Source organism: Coptis chinensis, chromosome 5 (genome assembly GCF_015680905.1).
Source record: "Coptis chinensis isolate HL-2020 chromosome 5, ASM1568090v1, whole genome shotgun sequence".
NCBI lineage: Eukaryota > Viridiplantae > Streptophyta > Magnoliopsida > Ranunculales > Ranunculaceae > Coptis > Coptis chinensis.
Genome location: NC_141460.1, coordinates 90,328,118 through 90,350,541, shown reverse-complemented (window position 1 = coordinate 90,350,541; position 22,424 = coordinate 90,328,118). Strand labels below are relative to the sequence as shown.

Sequence of the window (22,424 nt, the reverse complement as noted above, 5' to 3'; positions counted from 1 at the left end):
CGAAAAGAAATAATTGGAAAATTGACTGTCGAAAAAAAATCGGGAATTATCGGGAACGAAATAATATCAAACTAACGTATACGGGATGCAATGTAGTTAAATAAAAGATGGCCGAAAATGCACAGAAAAAATAAAAAATGCACAGAAATAAAATTGCAAAAGAAATTCGATTGGCGAAAACTATACCGAACGCGTCACGTAATAATACGAAATTTGAATTCAACGATGCGTGCCAAAGGAATAGCGATACTTGGATTATACCGTTGAAAATTAAATGTATGGGTAGTTTAGTAATAATAGTAATAAAAGGAAGTTAAATACGAATTGGACTCAAAGTGTTCAGATGAGATAAAAAGTCGGATTAGAATTCAGAATAGATAAGAATTTGGATTAGATAAGAATCCAACCAGCAACCATCAACCAGCAATATAAAACTAGATCTAAAAAATATTATGTAAGTGCCGGCTAAACTCCATATGCAAAACAATAGACGTAAAAAACTAAGTAGAGGCCAATGGTTCAAGTCAAGCCTAAGCGTGGTCTTGGTGATGGACTAGTTCAAGGTCATAATCCACGGGATCAATATAAGCTTCTCTTGGTCGGTCAGAGCTCATGTTACATTAGAACTCGGACTTGTGTGGGTGACACATGGTTTGGAGTAATTTATTTGGGTGAGTTGGAATTGAGAATAATCCAAATTAGTGAAGACTTTGGATTTTAGTGTAATACACATAGCTTGGATTAATTTATTTGGGGGAAATTGAGGATGCAAACTTCGGAGCAAAAACAGCAGCAGCTCTTGTCACGAGACATAAAAAGTTCGTCAACAAGAAGATTATTAAGAAGCTGCATTAGAAGATACAGCAAGAGTAACAACAGCGCGATCTCGTTTCAAGGGATTGATAAATTTGATACAGTGTTGGCCGATGAGAAAAAACGACAGATTTACTAGCAATTAGTTTCATCACAAGAAGATAGGCCGGCGATGGCCAAGAAGGAAGTGGAGGCAATCGAACAAATACCCAAAACTACATACGATGAGAAGACAATGAATACAAATATGGGAGGATGGAGTCCACGTTTATTTTTTGTTATGGTTATGGTTGCACTGCTGTTGTTCTTGGTGATCTATGGAAATCTTTGGCTATACGTTGTACCACTAGCTCTTGGTACTTGGTTCCTACAATCAAGAGTAAGGACTTGAGATCGAGTGGACTATGCAAGAAGGTTGAGATCGAAAAAGATGGATTTAGTGATCGATTTAACCACGCAGTTGAAACAGAGCGTGGTTTTACAATTAAGTCTATACTGGAATTTCGCTGTACTACGAGATGTCGGTAATTTCAAATTGGATATGCAACTAAAGATTGACCGGCATAATCTAGGCCAGGATTGATCAGTTTCAAATTGGATCTGCTAGGATATTAAGCTCAAATTGTTGGGTTTCGATCAAAATTGAATTTGGGCTGCCGAAGAAGACGGAAAAAAGTTGGGAGAATATGATAAAGCGGTGTCAAATAGTTTCGACAGTATGAAACAGGTATGTTAGTATTTTTTATCAGTTATCTTAAAATTTTGGTTAAGTCTGAAAAACTGACGAAAAGATTTGTATTTTTGTCGCAGGTTGAAACGGAGGAATTACGAGCAAAAGATATTGACGAAAAATTTCGAGTGGCAAGATCTCAATGCCTTAGAAAAAATAAAGAAGCTGAAGAAAGGTTTCGTTGAGAAAGAGCGGCGCAATGCCTTAGAAAAAATAATGAATGCGGAAGATAGTTAACCGAAAGTGCTAAGCGAAGTGAATGCAAATTTCGAAGAAGAAAACGAAGATTTAATCGAGCGACCGTAAGATAATTGACAAAGACAATTGATTAGGTAATTGTGTGAATATAATACCATAGAGCTAAAACTTCTTTTGATGAAAAATAAATAAAAATAAAGTATGCGTTTGCTATTGAATATTGTTGTTGTGTCAGATAACATACCTACGGAAAACTGACAATGTTGTAGATTTATGCAGTTGAAATGAAATAGAATGAAACGCCCTCAATGCTAACTTTAAGCTTGCAAAATTAGATTGAGCGAAAAAATGCTCCGACGCAGAATTGACAAAACGAAACGGGGTAACTTCATCAGATGTTGACATAGCGCGAGTAACTGACTAAGCGAGCGTAAAATCGTTCAATTTAGATTGACAAAATTAAATGTGGTAAGTTCGTCAGATTTTGTCGTAGCGATAATACGACTAAGCGATGCGTTCAGCGTTTCATCTTAGGCCCGAAAATTAAACGTGGTAATTTCGTCAGATTTTATCGTAGCGATAGTAACGACTAAGCGAGTGTAAAAGCGTTCAACTTAGACTGACGAAATTAAACATGGTAATTTCGTCAGATTTTATCTTAGCGATAGTAATGACTAAGCGAGCGTAAAAGCGTTCAACTTAGACTAACGAAATTAAACGTGGTAATTTCGCCAGATTTTGTTGTAGTGATAGTAACGACTAAGCGAGTGTAAAAGCGTTCAACTTAGATTGACAAAATTAAATGTGGTAATTTCACCAGATTTTGTTGTAGCGATAATACGACTAAGCGTGAATAAGCGGCGTTCAACTTAGAATTTGAAAAATTAACGCGTGGTAATTTCGTCGGTTTTTTTCCGAGCGATAGTAGCGACTAACGGCGTAAAAACGTTCAACTTAGACTGACAAAATTAAACGTGGTAATTTCGCCATATTTTGTCGTAGCGATAGTAACGACTAAGCGACCGTAAAAGCGTTCAACTAGGGATCGATTTTAAATTAACGCGTGGTAATTTCGTCAGATTTTATCGTAGCGATAATAACGACTAAGCGAGCGTAAAAGCGTTCAACTTAGACTGACAAAATTAAACGTGGTAATTTCATCAGATTTTATCGTAGCGATAATAATGTTGCGATGGAAACAAAATTATGTCATTATAACTGAAGTGAAAGAAAAACTTTATTGATCACCAAATCTTGAAAAGTGCAAAGATGATAACAGAAGAGAAACTATTGAACTGGAAACAGACTAACAAATTTTTGTCCGGTTTTTTTCATCCAACTTGTTAATTTTGTCCGCTCACTTAGTAAAATAACTTGTTGCGACGAGCAAGAAACGAACACTGTCAGGGGCTGTCGAAAATAAACCAACAATGTCAAAGCCCCATTTCGAAAATGACCAAGGTTTATGGATTGGATGATGCTTCGTCGCGGGAAGTTGACCCATATCATATATAATGTGTTTGACAAGGCACACACTTCTCGGACAAACGCTTAACATCCTTTGGCATGTATGGCCACCAATACCATTGGGTCATTGCTATGTGAGCGAGACTTTGCCCCCGGGAGTGGTGTTCACATAGTCCTGAATGAATTTCTTCGAGGCCTAGTAAATTGTTCGTTTTGCCCAAATAACGAAGGATAGGATTGAGACTTGTGCTGCTGTGATAGAGTTTTTTAGTCATCAGGAATTCCTGAGCATCGTCAGCTGCATGATCGTCGGTAGATACCGAGACATTATCAGTGCTAAGCTCGTTGGAATCATCTTACAGCATAAGTGGTTAATCCAGTGTTGTCATAACAGTGACGACTTGATTTTCCACAGATAAGTATGCGATAGAATCATGATGCCTTACATCATAACGCCGGATCTTAATCTGATAATGAATAGATGTAAAATTTCATGCAATTCGTTGAGCGAAGTCTAAATAAACGTCCATTCTATCGGTCGCGAGCCGCGATATTATCATTCAAATTGGCTAACGACTAACTTAGAATAATTAATCGTAACTTAGTAAGCCCGGTGAAGAGTTGTCGCGTATACCACAAATGACAGTTTCGGACTCGGCCATATTATTTGACGCGTCAAATCCCCAATGTAGAGAGCTCTCAATTATGTCTTCATTCAGCTTCAAGATGACACAAACAAGACCGGAGGCGGACTTATTATGCGAACTATCGGTGTAAATCTAGCAATTAGCTGATATATCCGATAAATATTTTAAGTCATCGCCCCCGGGAGGTAATGACAATTAGAGATCGATGTTTTCCTCATCGAGTAATGCTTTCGACATAGGAATATCATCAATAAGAAAATCAGTCATTATCGAAACCAAAGTTTGTCTTTGTTTAATTGTATGAGTGTTAGAGACAATGTTGTAAACGCTAAGGTAACTTTTCCATTCTGCGACTCGATCCGTAGACGTTGCGAAAAAACTTGTGCAGCGGATATTCGACAAGTATAAACTTCGACTATTCCTTCTTTGAAATAAGCTTAAGACGTCTGACAGCATGAAACAAGGCCAGTGTAATATTTTCAATACAAGAATGCCTCGAGACATATGATGGACATTATCCGCAACAGATGACGAAGAATCGTCAGAGGCAATAACCGTGATGAATAATTTGGCGATCGGTGGATCCGGTAGCGGGTCGTATCTGTCGGATGTTGAAAAGGAATAGGAGGGAGTAGTTCGATACCGCCAGGTTGACCTGGAACCACACATTCGCGATGATCGTCAGTAAGTGCATCGAGAACTTAGGCTCGTCGAGTATTCATCATAACTTTTGTAGAACGTGATCGTCGGTTTTGCATAAGAACCGCAGACGGTGCCAATTATGTTTTGACCAAATATGATCAAAACACTAAGTGGTGATGAAAGAGACGAAGAACGTAGAAAAGTAGTTAGAAAAGTGATGGTGATCGGGAGAATGATGAGACTGTACCTTTCGGTTGCCTACGTACCCAAATTATCAGTGGGATCAAGTCTCAAGAACGTAGTTGTTCTTTATGAAAAATAGTTTGGTATTTATATAGGTAGAGTAGAGAATCCTTGTAGCTTGAGTAATTGTGATAGAATATAAATCTCAACTGATAATTATCTCTTTGATAAGAAACTAATCTGGACATAAATCAACGTACATTCGTGGCAAGCCATGTGGCTAAGGTTCAGCCTTAGACACATGAGTTAATGGGCCTGTACATTGATCCATGATATTGCGAATTGGGCTTTAGCCCTGTCGATTAAACGAATAAAGTGGAGACTCCTACCAATGGACGTTCGCCACGTAGGTAGGGGTCGAAACATCATGCAAGAACAAAACATGTGGAAATTGATTACCATTATGTCAGAGAATTGGTCACCAGTAAACTTCTCGATGTTTAATATCTCAACACCAAGGATCAGACTGCCGATGTCCTTACTAAAGCTCTATCTTCTCAACGGTTTCATTTTCTTACTAGCAAGCTTTCAGTGCTTTCTAATCCCTTCGGTTTGAGGGAGGGAATTGAGCAAAAGAATGAAGCATCAACAGACAAAGAGCCAGCTCAACAAAGGTAGTTCTAGAACATTCTTTTGTAACTAACTAACTCACGTCAGCTAATGAATATATAAATGTGTAATCAAGATTGTTTTGAGTAATGAGAAAAATATTCTATTAGTATGATCATCCCCAACAGGTGTGCGTTGTGCCATTTGTGGGAAGAGAGTATTGAGCACCTTTTCCTCTTCTGCTCGGTGTCACTTCAAGTATGGGGTTATCTCTGTCATCTCTCCATCTCCCATGTTACATCAGTGTGTGAACTACTCAAGAAGTGGCCTAAGCTTCCAATGTCAAGTGGTTTTGCAGATCAGCTATGGTGTCTGCTACCATATGGTATCATATGGGGGTTATGGAACTCAAGGAACAATGTAATTTTCCGCAATGGTGGTGTGAGGATTGATCGAATCATTAAGGATATCAAAGGAATCCTATGGTTTTGGATGGGAGCACATAAGGACAGGAGAAATTTCTTCTTTGCTGACATGATGGTGAACTGGGATTCTCTCATAGCTCCACTCTGAGGGCGAGTTGTCTGGGTGTAGTGTTTGGTGCAAGCCTTCTTTGTCCGTTTTTGTTCAGTTTACTAGATTAGTTGTGTTGGTTTGTTTTGAGGACCTCCCTCAAATGTCTCCCTTTAAGAGAAGATGTCAGGTTTTATGTAATCTTTGGTCCTATTATATATTATATATCACCTCTTTTAACCCGATAAAAAAAAAATGTCACCTTTTGTTGTCTGGGTATGTGCACGTAAAAGGAAGTCAAAACAAACAACATTTTAATCAACAAACAAACACTACGAATACATACCTTAATGGTCTTTACTGGTGACTTGTTCAGAATTTCTAGTTCTCTATGTAATTTAATGTTTTATGTCAAGCTACTCTTTCTATAAGCTCCATGGTAATGAAGGCTAAGCAAAAGTAAACACAAATTTAGCAAACCTAAAGAAGCCATGAATGAGAAATCTGGAACTAGCTAGTTTAACGTGTATCAGTGTATGTACTACTGTATCAAGGTTTAGACATATCCTCTCTATTTATATCGTGTTTCCGCCATAAATGCTAATAAACGATATTGAGGATTTGAAATAACATTTTCTTTTTTGCGTATACATCCCATTGGCTGTCGTTGATTTTACACCGCCGTTTACAACACATACAACCCATTCGAGTAGTTCTACACGGACCTATTTTTTAGACCTACTATTGCGACTCACTATTTGGATAATGTTGGTTTGCATTGCAATACACACGCACATGTATTTTTAGGTAAATCAATGATTAAGACTTTTGACACATCAGTAGGTCCAAAGAGTAGGTCAAATAAGTGGGGTCCGTCTAACATTACTACAACTCATTCACATTAAACAGTCTCCGTATTTCCTTAATAAGAAACGTTGTTGTCACCTTACTATCTATTCTGATTTTTATTTACTATAAATATATAGTAATATTTTTTCATTTCTTTTTGTTTAAATGGTAAGATTATATTGATTCATTTACTTCCATATCACCATATGTACATACCACTGAAATTGGACTGTAACACTGTTATTTTCTGTTATGGTAAAAATAAGGGATAGATTCATTTGTTTCCACTTATAAGTTATAATTGGAACTTGAATTATAGAACGTGTTAGCTTGAAAAAAAAATAAAGACAAAAAAAACCCGGACGTATTGGTTCTTTGCTGCCACTTAAATTTGGGGTGATCTTGGACACACCCATAAAAACACTCCTGTACCCCATAACTAACTTAAGTTTTTGCCATACCCCAATAACCGCCTCAATCCAATAATATCTCCCAAATTAATTTGGGATATTTACAATAGGGGCAAAATGATTAAAAAAGAAAAGAAAAATAACAACACGTCTTTTGGGTACTCATTACTCATTCTTTTGAAAGAAGAAATCAAAAACACTTTTTTCTTTTGAAAGAAGAAGAAGATGAATGAATATGTTCTTTTTCAGTTACAAGTGAAGAATGTAGAGTATATCTAGGGTTTAGTACGTATAGGGTCCCATGATGTATTTTAAATAAATGACTTGTTTTGTCTTGGGTACACCTAATAAAAAAAATGGTAATTTAGAAATTAAATGTGTTTAAAATTATTTTTTTTTTTTTAATTTAAAGTTGGGGTACAGGAGTGTTTTTATGGGTGTGTCCAAGATCACGTACCCTAAATTTGGTTGGATAATATTTCAAGAAACTAATCCTTTTCTCATATCATGGAAAAGTTTCAAATGAAAATTTTCATAATAAAATGTGTTGTTGCTATTGTGTCTGGTCATACATACATCTTACTCTATATAAAAATCTGGGGGTCATATGGGCATTTTGGTAATTTTGTTGTTTTTTGTTTTTTAAGGGGCAAAAAGATAATTTCATATTATATTTAACTATCTATATATATATATATATAAAAGCTCGCGCACATTCTCTCTTCTCACCATATCGCTCTATTTTACAACCCAAGCAATATTAGTGGCTCCTCAAAAAAAGGAGAGCTAAATAATTAGAAACACCTCCCTAGATTTGTTAATTTCTCCTTTGTCTATTTTCAAATTATAATGACCTCCCCAAATTCCAATTTTCTTAAAAAGAGATACAAAAGAAAACCCCAACTTAACGCAAACTCAAAGAATTCACCACGAACAAAACTCTAAAAACAAAAATCATTCGTTCTCTCCATTTAAACCTTAATCTCTCTTTCTCAAAATCAATTTTACTTCGTTGTTAGCTTTGTTCTCACCAGTTAAATAGAGTTTGCCGCGCTGGCAATTGATTGACATTATTGCTTGGCTTTGAATTTTTCCCATTGGATAATAATAACATAATTGTAACTAAGCACTCTTTCCAGATTGCAAAACTCGGGTTTAAGTTTGTTGCTCATTATCTCATTCAAACCCGACGCGCGCACTGAGACAAATTCAGATGAGATAGGTACTGATGATCCAGTTTCTACAAAGAGATCATTATCCTTATATATATATAAAAGCTCGTACACATTCTCTCTCCTCACCATATCTCTCCATTTTGCACCTTGAGTAATATGATTGGCTCCTAAAAAATCGGATGTAATAATAATTAGTCAGACCTCCCCAAATTTGTTTAAATCTCCTTTATTTTTTTTCGTATTACTCTGACCTCCTCAAATTTTATATTTGGGGGCGTCTCCAACTTAAACTTAAACTTAAAATGGAAATCCAAAACCCCCGACTATTTATTCTGAGCCATAACCCCCTCCTGCCCCCTTCTTTTTTTTCCCTGGTTATACCATAACTTCACAGAACTTGAATTTTGCGTGTAAAATTACATTTTTCATTTGGATCCTGGATTCTTCTGGTGTTTAATGAGTGGTTTATGCTGTTTAGCCTTTATTTCCTGGAGAAAGTGGCGTTGACCAGCTGGTAGACGTAATCAAGGTTAACAATTGCTTTACGTCGATGGTGTTACTTCTGTTCATTCTTAACATGCTTCATCTATGAGGATTCTTTTGGTTTTATGTCAGGTCTTGGGGACCCCAACTAGAGAAGAGATTAAATGCATGAATCCAAATTACACCGAATACAAGTTTCCTCATATCAAAGCCCACCCATATATGGCACAAGGTGAAAACTTTAGAATGGAGTGGATGCATTTTATTTTGATATTTCCTGATATGCAAAACCTCTTCTCTTTCACCACCACTAAATCTCATCCTCCAATCATGACGACCGAGATGAGCAAAAAAAAGACAGGTAAATTCCCTCTCTTTCCATTCTCTTACTATATATAATATTATTATTTTTTTTATTTTTTCTAATGTGTTCATTTTGGGGTTAACAGTTTGTGGCTGACAGAAATATATTCTGACCGGTTCACCTGATCCTATTTTCCATGTTTGTTTTGGTGGGATGATTTTCTCTTACTTGGTTGCTCTTCCTGAAGAACATCGTCATCTTGCTCATGCCCAAGAACATGCTGCTCATTAATTGTCAGATATGTCATATCATCCTTTTAATTATAATTAGATTCATTGATTTGCTTTAATTATTAGTCTGGTAATTATATTAATTGAATTGATTGGTTAATATAAATTGGACATTTTGGGTATTGTTGTTTGTTAGTTGAATGTGGTTAGTTTTTGGATCTGAATATAGAGGAAGTATGTTAAATAATGAATATAAAATGTGTATTTTAAAGAGGGGTTTAGTGGACGTAGTCGTCAGGAGAGTTTTGATACAATGCTTGATTATTCGTTCTTTAGCATGTTAAAGAACACGCCGGTCATTAATCAGGTAGTGTTAAATTAGATTGATTGAGTTGATTGGGTTTTTATGTCCAATCTTAATGCTTATGGGATATGTAGTTATTTTGGAATGTTGGTTTACTATGAGCATTTTTTATTTGATCGGGAAAAGTTATATTTCATTCCCTAATTCCTTTTTACAATCACACATAATCACCACATTGTTAGCATGATGCTAACAGTTACGCTCCATATAACCCGACAAATGAAAAATGCAAAGATTTTGAGACTATATTATCCCAATTCACAATAAAATCTTGAAATCTCAACTCCCTAGAGTTCAACTCCCTAGAGTTAGCATCGCTCCTCGACCAATTATACAAAGTCTCTTTAACTTCAATTAAGATCTTTTACAATTCTTTCTCTTTGCTTTTAAAATTTTCCTATTTCGCTCTAACCAAAGAACCCACACTATGCGTTAGGAAGATGCTTGGCAATCCACTTTTCTTTTGGTGTAAGAAACTCTATGAGTTTATAATATTATTGCTGAATTTGGATTGTTTTGGATCTGAAGGTAGATAAAGTAGAATGATTGAAATGGGGTAGTTAAAGAGGGGTTTAGTTAGTGTAAGTGTCAGTATTTATCAATTATATAAAAGCGATAAAACTGAAATCATCATCTGTGCCACCCGTACTCAAAAGTTCTCGGTAAATTAAATTAAAATAAAATTCTCATTTTTTTCCCCGATATTTATATTTTGCTTATTGGGTTATTTGGTTTGTTAAAGGTGAGAAGGGGGGGAGGATTAGGGAACTGACATCTGTTGTTCAGAAAAGATTCAAGTTTCCTAAAAACAGTGTTGCACTTACTCAAGTTGAGTCTCTTCGAAATAAGCTTCTCGGTGGCCTCGCTGTTTGCAGATATAATCTCATTTCGTTCGTTAGAAATTAATATTGATTTTATGTCTGTGATTTGAGTAGTATCTTTATTAGGTCATTATTACAGCGTCTTGGTTATGTTTTTCAAAAACTCAATGGAGCAAGTACCAGTGGAAGCACCACCAGGTACCAAAAAATTTATAACTTCTACTGAAAATTTGTTGTTTAATTTTGCATGGTCTGCCTTTTCAATATCATTTTGTTGATCGTGTTTTTCATTGCGGTTATTTTTATTTTCTTGCTTACTCAATATTTTGTATTGGTTGTTTATTTATTTATTTTTTTGAGTAATGAAACAATTTCAGTTAACTTGACAGAATCCTTATCAAAGATATTATCATTAAGATCGTTGAATATTTCTTTTTGGTATAATATATTTTACAAACTTATGTTTTTCAGAACTTTTGATATAATATGATTTATTGTGGTACAATACGAGTAGAATTTCCACAATTTTTGTAGACTTAAATATAGGGGTCTCTATTGTACTAAACTTTACAGGGTTTAGTTATTATCTATATGATATCTTTTCAATTCCCTGAATATTTCCCTAAAAAAAGTTTACGTAATCCAAGAATCTGTTACGGAACAAAAATTAGTACTCTAGCACATGATTGCAAAGGAGAAATAATTGCATTATTTTACTAGCACAACTAGCGTGGTAAATAATGTTTCTAATCTATGTTTACGGTAATGCAGTTAGAGGAAAACAAATAGTTTGGGATTTTTGAGCAAGTAAGCTCAATAACTTTTGAACTTTTTTCAATGGAAGATGTAGTTGTTTTAGATAAAATGTGACAAAAACAAAATCATTTTGTGGTATGTTGAGCTTAATCACTGCATTGTTCTTATAATCGCCCATTTAAACTGTAATGGAATCAACAGCTTTTGAATGCATAGCCTTTCACAATTTTTGCTCTTATATGGACCGAGCTCATACTAACTCAAATGTTGTAGTACTATTAACACACTACAGCTAAAATGTTTATATTTTCCGGTATTTATATATCTTTAAGTTTCTTTTGATCAGAGGAAGTTCAGTGCTTCGAGAAATTAATTCTTGGACCCAAACAATGAATCCAACACACTCCATCGCTCTTTATTATCTGTAATTTAAGCAACAACCATGCTTGCATTCAAGTCCACCTTCTTTTAATTGTTTATATATATATATATATATATATATATATTCATAAACAAAGAATATATATATATATATATATATATATATATATATATATATATATATATATATATATTCTTTGTTTATGAATTCCCAGAGATAAAGTCAATAGTATGAATTCATGTTTAGATGAGAGACATCGGTTGGTTGGTATGGCGATTTTAAACCATGGTATAAATCAGTCCACACACAGACTCACAACTTATTGAGCCAGAATGAATATTTTGTAGCATATGTGATTGTGTGGTTTCTACTATTTCTTACCAAGTAGCAACAGTTTGATATAACTACTGGGCTTGAAAACCTGCTTTTAAAAATCTTTTTGTGTGTGATTTTGTTGTGGGGTTTCCACATTGTTAAACAGGGTGTTTAGAGTGCTTCGAGATAGAAAGACTCTTATCTACTGTTAACTAGATCGACCACGTTCTACGCCTCTCTCAAAACTCATAGCATTGATATGTAAGTTACACTATCTTTCTTTCTTCCCTATATCTATTCTTTGTATGAGGAAATTTGATTTATATATAGTTAGGATGTTTTCGATACATTCCAGGGTTTTTTGTCACAAAATAACCTATACAAAGGATCAAGTTATATAATTCAAATCTATGTTGATATATGTACTTTAATTTGTTCTCAACTTCCACTTCCTTTCACTTCTTTGGTAATTATATAAAAATATCAGCCATGCATGTCTTTCAAATGTAAACTACAGATACGGAAAAAAAAAGGTTGGGACTAGAGATATGCTAATCTCTGGATAAGGATTTCTAATTAGGTGATTGTGGGTTCGAGCCCTACTGGGGTTTTGTTCTTAATGCCCATTTTCATGGGGTTTTGTTCATCGCATAAAATCTCAGGTTTGTGTCTCTCTATGTACATTTCTATTTCTAATTTTTGTGTCTTCTATCATAGTCTATTTTGGTGCTTTCTAATCTTTGTTTTCGTTTGATTATTCAGATTCCGTACTTCAAGTGAAAGCGAACATCCAAAGAAAAAGATGTTTGCCTTCTTCTAAGATAGACCTGTTTCGGTATAGTATGAGTTCATCATTTTTGTTCTTTACATATTTGTTCAGTATTGATTTTCATGTTTGACTTTTAAGTTGTTGGTTCATTGATTCAACTTTCTGAGCATAAATAAAAAATGTACATGAGTCATGAAATAGCAATACCTAGAGTGTTTCAATCTTTCATGGTCTTCCACAATGTGATAAGTATGCCAATAAAAGCCCAAGCTGGCCACTATAGTTTAAAGTTCGCAAGTAATTTTATTTATCAATTTGATGGCGAGTATATCCTTTAATGAAAACTTATTGTGAACTGTAGATTAGATTGTTTATTGTATTAATACGGATTTAGTGAATGTTAGTTGAAAACTTGAAATCATATTAAAAAAAAATCTCTATATGACCGAAAATTGATCCTGTAAATTTTTTTTTTTTTTTTTTTTTGGATAATCAAGACTATATGATGGTTTTATGCAATCCATTTAGGTTACTCAGTATCGATCTTGCTCTTATTGTATTGTTCTTTGAAATGTATTGTTTTCTCATTGATTTGCTTGAACCTCCTTTTGTATTTCTTGCCCATGATTTTTGTTAGTTATTATCTCTATGATATCTTTTCAATTCCCTAAATATTTTTCTGAAAAAAGTTTACGTAATCCATGAATCTGTTACGTAACAAAAATTAGTAATCTAGCACACGATTGCTAAGGAAAAATAATTGCATTATTTTACTAGCACAACTAGCGTGGTAAATAATATTTCAAATCTATGTTTACGGTAATGTAGTTAGAGGAAAACAAATAGTTTGGGATTTTTGAGCAAATAAGCTCAATAACTTTTGAACTTCTTTCAATAGAAGATGTAGTTTTTTTAGATTAAATGTGACAAAAACAAAATCATTTTGTGGTATGTTGAGCTTAATCACTGCATTGTTCTTATAATCACCCATTTAAACTGTAATGGAATCAACATCTTTTGAATGCTAGCCTTTCACCATTTTTGCTCTTATATGGACCGAGCTCATAACAACTCAAATGTTGTAGTACTCTTAACACACTACAACTAAGATGTTTATATTTTACGGTATTTATATATCTTTAAGTTTCTTTTGATCAGAGGAAGTTCAGTGCTTCGAGAAATTAATTCTTGGACCCGAACAATGAATCCAACACACTCCACCGCTCTTTATTATCTGTAATTTAAGCAACAACCATGCTTGCATTCAAGTCCATCTTCTTTTAATTGTTTCTATATATATTCTTTGTTTATGGATGTATTTTTCCGATATAAAGTCAATAGTACGAATTCGTGTTTGGATGAGAGACATCATAGCCAACAAGTAGAGCATTTTTTTTCTTCCTAATAAGTGTATTACCAAACAGTTTGTCAAACATGGGTCGTCGAGAACATTATTATGATGTAGCTATTGGAGGTGTAGGAGAACTAGATACAGAGAAGTTGTTTTTGAAAACATTAAAGTAGCTTAAATGGCTATTAGAATGAGAAACCCAAGGACTATCTTCACAACTGTCTCAGACAAACGTGGAAGCTTAGGACTGTCTCTTCAGAGCTATTTCAGGCATAAGTTAAAGATCATTAGAGTTTAATAAAGTTAAATTTCAGAAACAGATAAATTGATGTGGCAAAGTCTGATTTTATTATAATTCAAACGATAAACGTAGCTGAATTGTAGTTTATATATATATATATATATATATATATATATATATATATATATATATATATATATATATACACCCCCGCTCTTAAGCGGACGTCCGTAAGCGGACTCAACATAAATACCGGAATATCGAAATACGAAATATATTCACGAAGGGTTTTAGAAAACCCCAAACCCCAAACCTCGCTCATATTCCCTCTCCCATATCTTCATTCGTGATTCTCTCTCCTATTCTCTCAATGTTATCGCGACTCTCACTCTCTCTCCTATTCTTTCTCAGTATTATCGCGACTCTCTTCCTAAGGATGCCACTAAGATCTTCTCAGGCTGTCCGTTTCTTTAGTCGTTGAGCTTAACCGATATTGAGTTCGACAAGCTAAGGAGTCTTGATATTTGTTGTCCTAAACTTAGGCACTTAGCAATAGAAGATTGTTTTGATGCTAATTTTGGTGACCCTAGTACGGAACATGATTGTAAGATTGAAGTAGTTGCTCCAGTTTTTTTATCTTTAAAGTTGAAAGCTGATTTAAGTAACAAATACTCTATTGAGATCCCGTCTTCTCTAGTGAATGCTGACTTTGACATGGAGGTTGATATAGATGATGAAGAAAAAGTGATTGATGAATTCAGATTGGAATATTATGTCCAAAGGTTGGAAAAATATCTAAGAGAAGTCTGCAATGTCAGAACACTCAGATTGTGTCCATGGTTAGTTAAGGTTAGTATGATCCCTTGTGTTTGAGTGCCTAAATTCAACTCAAGCTGCATTTTAGGTACTTTCACATATTTATTATTCTTCAGCAAAAATGTAGTATATATTCGTGCTGTACTAGAAGACTGTAGTCCTGTTGCTATGGTATTGCGTATAACAATTCGGATGTTCTTAACTTGTTTGTAATATGAAATTTTCTGAACATGTTTTGAGTTTGTTGAAGACCGATGTTGGCTGCAAAAGAATGTTGAAGTGTAAAAGTTCTCATGAACTTTTGAAATTTTACTTATGACTTTTGTTTAAAAGTTTCACTGCTACCATTATGACTTCTGTTTAACTGTCGTAGCAATTTCTGTCGAATACTAAAATTTCAGATAACTTGAGTGTTTGCAGTCTGTTAGCTTATCACTGTGCTCAAGATGCAAACTTATCTCTTGACTCTGTCTTGTATTTCGATGAAGTAACTGGGTCAAATTCTGTAAGCGGGCTGTTCCCAGGCAGTCTATTACTTATAAATTTATTCTGTTTATAAAGAGTTCAAGCTAGAGGTGGTCAGTAAATCTTTCAATTGATGCATAACCGCATAAGTAGAGATTTATAAACTCTGGTTCTCTGCACCAACTGAAATATGCTGTTTTTGCTTTAGTTGTTTGAATTTTAACTTTATGGTTTATAATTTATTTGTTTTTGAGATTGCTGTTTTGTCAACAGATTTTCTAATATTGGGCTTTTCATGAGTGAAGGTTCTTTCTAAGCCTGCTTCTCAAATTGAAACGTTAGATTTGCAATTCGTCAGTCTGAGGTATATGAAGCCCCAAACCTGGCTTTACGGAGATTGCATTCGTGCAATAATATACCTGCTCAACTATTCTCCTAATTTGGAAACTCTTAGTGTAGAAGTATTGTCGGTAATGACCAATCATATAATACAAAATCTTGCTTTTAAAGTTATTGTACCTTCTGTTGGTAGCTTTTGTTGGTTTCTTTTATAATTTGTGCTAATTTTGCTTTTGTTGTTGCCTTGAAGCGCGAGATATTTGTGAATTGCACTGAGTGGTATGAGGTACCTTTCTATTTATGAACACAAATACTTCAGGACTCTGGGGGCTATCAGCCTATCAAAGTAAACTGTTTTAACCATCATTGTATTATTTCAACACAGAATTGGGTCAGTCCACCACACAAGTACAAAGATACAGGGCTGCCGTTGTAATGCATGTACCACCTCAAGTCTTTTGAGTTTCAAAGCTTTCTAGGGCATACAAATGGAATTAAATTTGTGGAAATTTTGCGGAAGAATGTCGTGGTCTTGGAGAAAATGGTTTTCTCCACTTCCAAGGAACGTGATCTTACAATAAAGCATTATCTAGGGAAATTTCAAGAGAAGCTACAACATCTTCCGTGAGCATCGTCCGTTGTTGAAACATTCTTCCTCTAAACCTCAGTAAGAAACTTTTGAACTGGACGTAGTTGAACTTCTGGCAGATATCGATGGTTGGCTATTTTGATCCCTTTGACATAGGCCTCCTCTGATTGAATTTGTACTACCATAGACTTATGTAAATACCATAGACTTATGAAGGTCTTTTTTGTATCCATGTGAAGTATTTTGATGGACTATATTTTACATATCTCTCTCTCTATACACAACTTTGAATTATTCTTTTTTGGATTTTCAGTCATGAAATTCATGTCTCCCGTTAGCTTCATTTTTTGTCACGTTATATATTGTCTTTGCTTGTGTTTTAATGTGATAGAAAACTCAGATTTCTATTGCTTTGATTTCCCAAATTCCTTGGAACAATCTAAATCAGACGCCTACACCCCAAATGCCATGAGCCGCACTCACTTTGCTGTTAGGTCTAGATGTCAATTCATATAAAATCCTGGCAAAGTTGTCTGAATATTTTCCATCGGAAAAGAGGATCTCTGCAAAGGCATTTTCAAAAGCTAGAATAAGAGCTCTATTTTGTGGCCCTGAGACCAGGCTCTCCAGTATCATTGCTGCTTTCCTGCAAACTTCAGGTACAGGATGAGAAGCCTTAATCACTTTCAGAAGCCGGTCGACTGCCCATCGCTCACTTGCAAGCTTCAGCCTACAATCCATACTGACTTCTGAAAGGTTATAAAGTGCTCCAACAGCTGCGGCTTGCATATCTATTGCTGGTAGACTCAAGAGATCAACTAAGCGCTTATATATCTGTGGCGCAAAAGGCAATAGAAATGGTTCATTGTCAGGATTTATTATTAAGCGACCAAGAAATTCAGCAGCTGCACAGTGCCAGGCCTTGACAGAGGATCCTAGAATCCCCATGATAGCTTGGACTGCACATTTCTCGTTTAATTTGATATATGACGGCTTGGAAGAGCTGAAGATCCTGAGGTCCAGCAGTGGTGCTAAATTCACAATTGTCTCAAGAGCATTTGTTACAAGCTCCTCATCCCCAGTGGAATGATCTTCTATGCATTGGAACACGGTTTCTAAGAAATGACGATGCTGAGCCATAATAATCTCATTTTCCAGCATAAAAGAGAAGTTACGAATGATAATTGAAGCAACAACAGCACACTGCTGCGTTTTTGCTCGGCCTTCTTCGTCTAGATTAAACAAGCCATCTTCATCGAACCACCATTCAGAGGGATGATGATTTATTGAGTTTTTACGTCCTAAGCTCGCGGTACTAGATGCGGATGGTGCTAAGTCATGGTGAAGATGCGCTTCATCCTGATATAATGCCTCGTATTCACTTCTGAACCCAGAAACAACAGAGTTTGCACCTAACAATCTCACAATCTGAGTGTTCTGACATTGCAGACTTCTCTTAGATATTTTTCCAACCTTTGAACATAATATTCCAAATTGAATTCATCAATCACTTTTTCTTCATCATTTATATCAACCTCCATGTCAAAGTCAGCATTCACTAGAGAAGACGGGATCTCAATAGAGTATTTGTTACTTAAATCAACTTTCAACTTTAAAGATAAAAAACTAGAGCAACTACTTCAATCTTACAATCACAATCCGTACTAGGGTCACCAAAATTAGCATCAAAACAATCTTCTATTGCTAAGTGCCTAAGTTTAGGACAACAAATATCAAGACTCCTTAGCTTGTCGAACTCAATATCGGTTAAGCTCAACGACTAAAGAAACGGGCAGCCTGAGAAGATCTTAGTGGCATCCTTAGGGAGAGAGTCGCGATAATACTGAGAGAGAATAGGAGAGAGAGTGAAAGTCGCGATAACATTGAGAGAGAATCACGAATGAAGATATGGGAGAGAGAACAGGAGAGAGAGAATATGAGCGAGGTTTGGGGTTTTCTAAAACCCTTCGTGAGTATATTTCGTATTTCGATATTTCGGTGTTTAAGTTGAGTCCGCTTACGGACGTCCGCTTAAAAGCGGGGTTGTATATATATATATATAGATACTTAACAATCTAAGACTATTAATTGCATCGTTTGAAACCCTAAGTTGAGATGGCATTACTACTGACTAAATACCGAGTTGTAGTTACTTTCCAGGTTTGCCAAGCTTATTTGTTCAATTAAGATGCCTTTCAACATGATATTCTCAGGCCTGCATATATGGTTGTTGTCAATGTACTAACGCGTGTTGTTCTTTTTTCTAGATGTCTTTCAGGTTATATATACATTGTATATTTTCTCTCTCACTGGTATTATGGTCTCTGTTGGCTTACAAATAATGATCATGACTGATTCAATTTGACTCCAATGCCAGTAGTAAACTATTGGATGTGATGGTCAGTCATATGGACCATAGCATGATAGTAGTACCATTAGACTTATTTTACGCATATATGTGGTTAGTGTGTTCATTGCTTTCTTCCTCTAATGCACGACCAAGATAATGACAATATTGATATCATTTACTGTAATTTTTAAGTTGTCTCATAAAGCTTATAATATACATTGTATTGAAGTGTACACCTTTCGTAAATGATGGAATTCTTGACCCAACATTCTTCTTCATGATTCTGGAATAATCTCCAAACACTAGAGGATTGAGAGCCCTATAATCAACTTCTATAATATGATTTCAAAGATATAAATTGATTGTTGTTTCAGTTTTCTATACGTAATAGATTCATGCTATACATACAAGCTTATGCTTTCGGCATCTATTGTAGTGAACAATCACATGAAATGTAGAAATAAAGATCCTTATGTTTGAATGTTGGCCTGATAGATATGTATATACCTAAGATGGCTAGATGTGCTTATATTATTCTTACCAAATGGTATAGAAATCCGTGGCTCTTTGGCTTAAATTCCCACATCCAACACTTGCTCCTAATGTGTGAAAGCTTGCTCATAGTTGTGAAAGATGATATAGCGCTATTCTTTTATTAGTATGTCAATCTCAAAACATTTATAAGATTTTTTATTAATTCTCAAGAAAGATGATACCATGCTGCTATTGAGAATGATAAGGAGCCTCTGTTCGATGCACATAATTTTGTTGTCATTGAACATTTAAGTTATTCATGTGTATTCTCTTCAATATTGTTTTGAGATATTAAAAATAGCGCAAATCTGAATAGTCAAGATATTCATATTATTAACTTGAGAAAAAATAATTCTCAAATATTAATTTGATTGAGAAACTTGGTTAGTTGAGGTCTCTCTTCAATTTTTCCTAACTTGGTGTGTACTAGGTTGATTGTTAAAAAAAAAATGCTCCCCACAGAACAAAAATTGGAGGAGTTGGTGAGAAGACTTTAAAAGAAGCAGCAATGGCATAAAGGGTTTAGGTGTTGCTTTTGCTTCCATACATATGGTTTGTGTTGCACAATACTTCGCAAATACTTGGCGCATCGGTAAGCGATTTTATATAGCCCATTTGCTTTGTAGAATCTTCTCCTTTGAAAATCGTTCTTTTAATGCATCAAGATCGAGTTGCATCTGAGGCTGTTTCAAAAGTTAGTAGTTAGCTCATTGACTCTGATACTTTTAGCTATTTTACTCGAGTCCTCCTCCAATTATATGCTAAGCATCCAACAGTATTTTTGAAGTGCCCGCACAATTGATTTTTTCTTTATATATGTCTTCTCTTAATGATTCTAATCTTGCTTTGTCATATTAACTTTTTTTTAATTGTTGTTTATAATATTTGACTCATTATTTAATTTTATATTTCTCAAACATGTCACAAGCATGCAACTTAGCCACTATTTTTAACACTTGGAATTTAATTAATTAAGAAGTCTTTTATGTTTTTGCTACTACTAGGGCTCCACAATGGGTTTATACTGATTGAGAACATGTCCTCCCATTCTTAGTCTTAGTTGAAGGATTTAGGCATCAAACTGAAAAATTATGAGGTATGTGCAAACGTCAAATTCCTGAAGGTTCTAAAACTTTTTAGTGGTACGGTTGGACTATACCACTACCACTGTTCTGAGAAGTTTTGGGATTTGACTAAATTCTTTCCATACGGTTTTCAGATTTTTATTAGATTGTTCAGATCTAATGGAGTTTTTTTTTTTTTCCCATTTTTTTTTCTTAAGTTAACATGCTTTCCATAGGACCCTTTAGACGATTCTTGATTGGATGATTCTAAACAGAGAGGTTAGTATGTAAATTGATATGTGAAAGTCTTTTCCTTCTATAGTTGTATGCAGATATTTCATCCAATTTTTTCTTAGAATTGCTCAAGACCAAAAGGCAGTGTTAAGATATTATAATGGTGATTGTAGTAGTGTGATAGTGTTGGTGTTGCGAGTCTGTTAAATTCAACCTTGGTTACGCCCAAGTTTGAAGTCGCAGCATATTACAATGCTTTGAGGTACTCTCAAATGTTCTTATCTTTCTGTTGATTAAAAAAATAATACTTTAATAGGTTGTTGATAATTGTTTTCCGAGTTAGGTGGCACCGTTTGATAGCTATTTTTACTTCTACATACATACTTTGCAATGGATGAATTGGTTTTGGTGGCCTTGGTCATAGAACACTTAGGAATTTTTGTAGAGATAGATTCCTGGTGATTAAAAGTGTTTGAAATAAGTGAAAAATCAAAAGGGACTTTTTCGATATCTTAATAGTTCTCTCCCCACGAGATGAAATTCCCAAATTGTTTTTTTTTTATTTGATAACTACTCACTAACTTTGTGGATAATAGTAGCTTGGTAAAGCTGATGAACTAATTAATTTCAATTGTCAACACGCTATTGTAGTATTAGTAGTTTACACCTTAAGTTAGTCGTACCTCTCTGCCTGTGGAGTAAAAGATGTTTCTTGCCCTTGGTGTTCACCGGTATTTTCGTTAAGTTGCACAGTGTAATCAACTAATCATGTTCAGTTGAAGCCACTTAAAGGACTTAAATATTAAAATTTACTTAAGTTATAGCCACTTTGTTTTTGTCTTGGAAGATAATTAACAAACATGCATATTGTGCATGACTCAATTGCTTTGTTCTGGGTGCATAGGTTCTTTAAGGTTCTGTAATACTTAGCAGTATGTCAGAAGATTTTACATTTGGTACATTGTAATAGATGGCAAGAAACTGCTTTTATGTAGAACAAATAATAGTAATGAGGTAGAGATAAATGTCGAGAGGAAGGAAGTTGCTTTTATGTAGAACAAATAATAGTAATGAGATAGAGATAAATGTCGAGAGGATAGAGGAACAATACTGAATATTAGCCATTAGTTGACACTCAATACAAAGTTTTCCTTTGTTTAATTTAACTTATTGTTTGACAATCTAGAGTTTTGATATTCTAATTAACAGTATATATATATTCATTCTCACATATCGTCTCTAACTTGCAGGATTCTCATATAACAAAGATCCTGGTTGGAATTGTCGTTATAACTATTTTGATAACCTTGGCTATGGAGGAAACTCTTGATTGGCTAAAGAGTTTAAAGCTCCCAGGTCTCCACTTTCCTTCATGGATTCTTACCTTGGTTGTAATAGTTATCACCCTTTTAAGATAGGGTACAAGGGATTTCTTGAATAAGTTTGGTTGGTGAAAGGAGTTCTTTTTGTATGTTGTAATGCACAAGTTACTGAATTTCATCGTTATTGCTTTGCAATATGGTTCATGGATTGATATGCCTTTTCGACTTCACCCATAATTATCTTGCATGAATGTATTTGTTTCGACCCCCACCTACGTGGCAAGCGTCCATTGGTAGGAGTCTCCACTTTATTCGTTTAATCGACAGGGCTAAAGCCCAATTCGCAATACCATGGATCAATGTACAGGCCCATTAACTCATGTGTCTAAGGCTGAACCTTAGCCACATGGCTTGCCACTAATGTACATTGATTTATGTCCAGATTCATTTCTTATCAAA

At 34.9% G+C, this 22,424-nt stretch overlaps 1 protein-coding gene, 3 long non-coding RNA genes and 1 pseudogene across 7 annotated transcripts; 3 read left to right on the top strand and 2 right to left on the bottom strand.

Annotated features, from left to right (window-relative positions):
- Nucleotides 1-777: 777 nt before the first annotated feature.
- On the bottom strand, nt 778-4,952 carry LOC147499955 (uncharacterized). Its single transcript, XR_015194566.1, has 2 exons — nt 4,627-4,952; nt 778-1,381 (listed from the first exon to the last, which is right to left on the bottom strand). It is a non-coding gene; the product is annotated as an uncharacterized LOC147499955 (long non-coding RNA).
- Nucleotides 1,371-1,959, top strand: LOC147499956 (uncharacterized). The gene is made up of 2 exons (XR_015194565.1): nt 1,371-1,540; nt 1,624-1,959. It is a non-coding gene; the product is annotated as an uncharacterized LOC147499956 (long non-coding RNA).
- Nucleotides 4,953-8,568: 3,616 nt separating the features above from the next.
- LOC147499954 (uncharacterized) lies at nt 8,569-16,764 on the top strand. 3 transcript variants are annotated; one of them, XR_015196141.1, is made up of 10 exons: nt 8,569-8,765; nt 8,852-9,080; nt 9,169-10,636; nt 12,058-12,152; nt 12,409-12,553; nt 12,654-12,726; nt 14,950-15,101; nt 15,807-16,003; nt 16,123-16,158; nt 16,258-16,764. XR_015196141.1 is itself a non-coding variant. In XM_086561699.1 (10 exons), exons 7-10 carry the CDS (start codon nt 14,967-14,969, stop codon nt 16,306-16,308), a joined length of 387 nt encoding a protein of 128 aa, XP_086417825.1. In that variant the 5' UTR covers nt 8,574-8,765; nt 8,852-9,080; nt 9,169-10,636; nt 12,058-12,152; nt 12,409-12,553; nt 12,654-12,726; nt 14,950-14,966; the 3' UTR covers nt 16,309-16,738. The 3 variants fall into 3 exon arrangements, 1 of the variants encoding a protein (XP_086417825.1); XM_086561699.1 differs by having other exon boundaries at nt 8,574-8,765; nt 15,839-16,003; nt 16,258-16,738; XR_015196140.1 differs by lacking the exon at nt 14,950-15,101 and having other exon boundaries at nt 15,839-16,003.
- Nucleotides 16,765-16,890: 126 nt separating this feature from the next.
- On the bottom strand, nt 16,891-18,002 carry LOC147499953 (armadillo repeat-containing protein LFR pseudogene; annotated as a pseudogene).
- A 2,290-nt stretch (nt 18,003-20,292) lies between these two features.
- On the top strand, nt 20,293-22,216 carry LOC147499952 (uncharacterized). Of its 2 annotated transcripts, XR_015194563.1 has the most exons (4): nt 20,293-20,441; nt 20,628-20,688; nt 20,766-20,905; nt 21,894-22,216. It is a non-coding gene; the product is annotated as an uncharacterized LOC147499952 (long non-coding RNA). The 2 variants fall into 2 exon arrangements; XR_015194564.1 differs by lacking the exon at nt 20,766-20,905 and having other exon boundaries at nt 20,295-20,441.
- The last annotated feature ends 208 nt before the right edge of the window (nt 22,217-22,424 follow it).

Coding starts and splice junctions, on each gene's coding strand:
- LOC147499954 (XM_086561699.1), top strand. CDS start 14,967: ATGGAGGTTGATATAGATGATGAAGAAAAAGTGATTGATGAATTCAGA. Junction 15,102..15,838: donor TGTGTCCATGGTTAGTTAAG/GTTAGTATGATC, acceptor TCATGAGTGAAG/GTTCTTTCTAAGCCTGCTTC. Junction 16,004..16,122: donor TTAGTGTAGAAGTATTGTCG/GTAATGACCAAT, acceptor GTTGCCTTGAAG/CGCGAGATATTTGTGAATTG.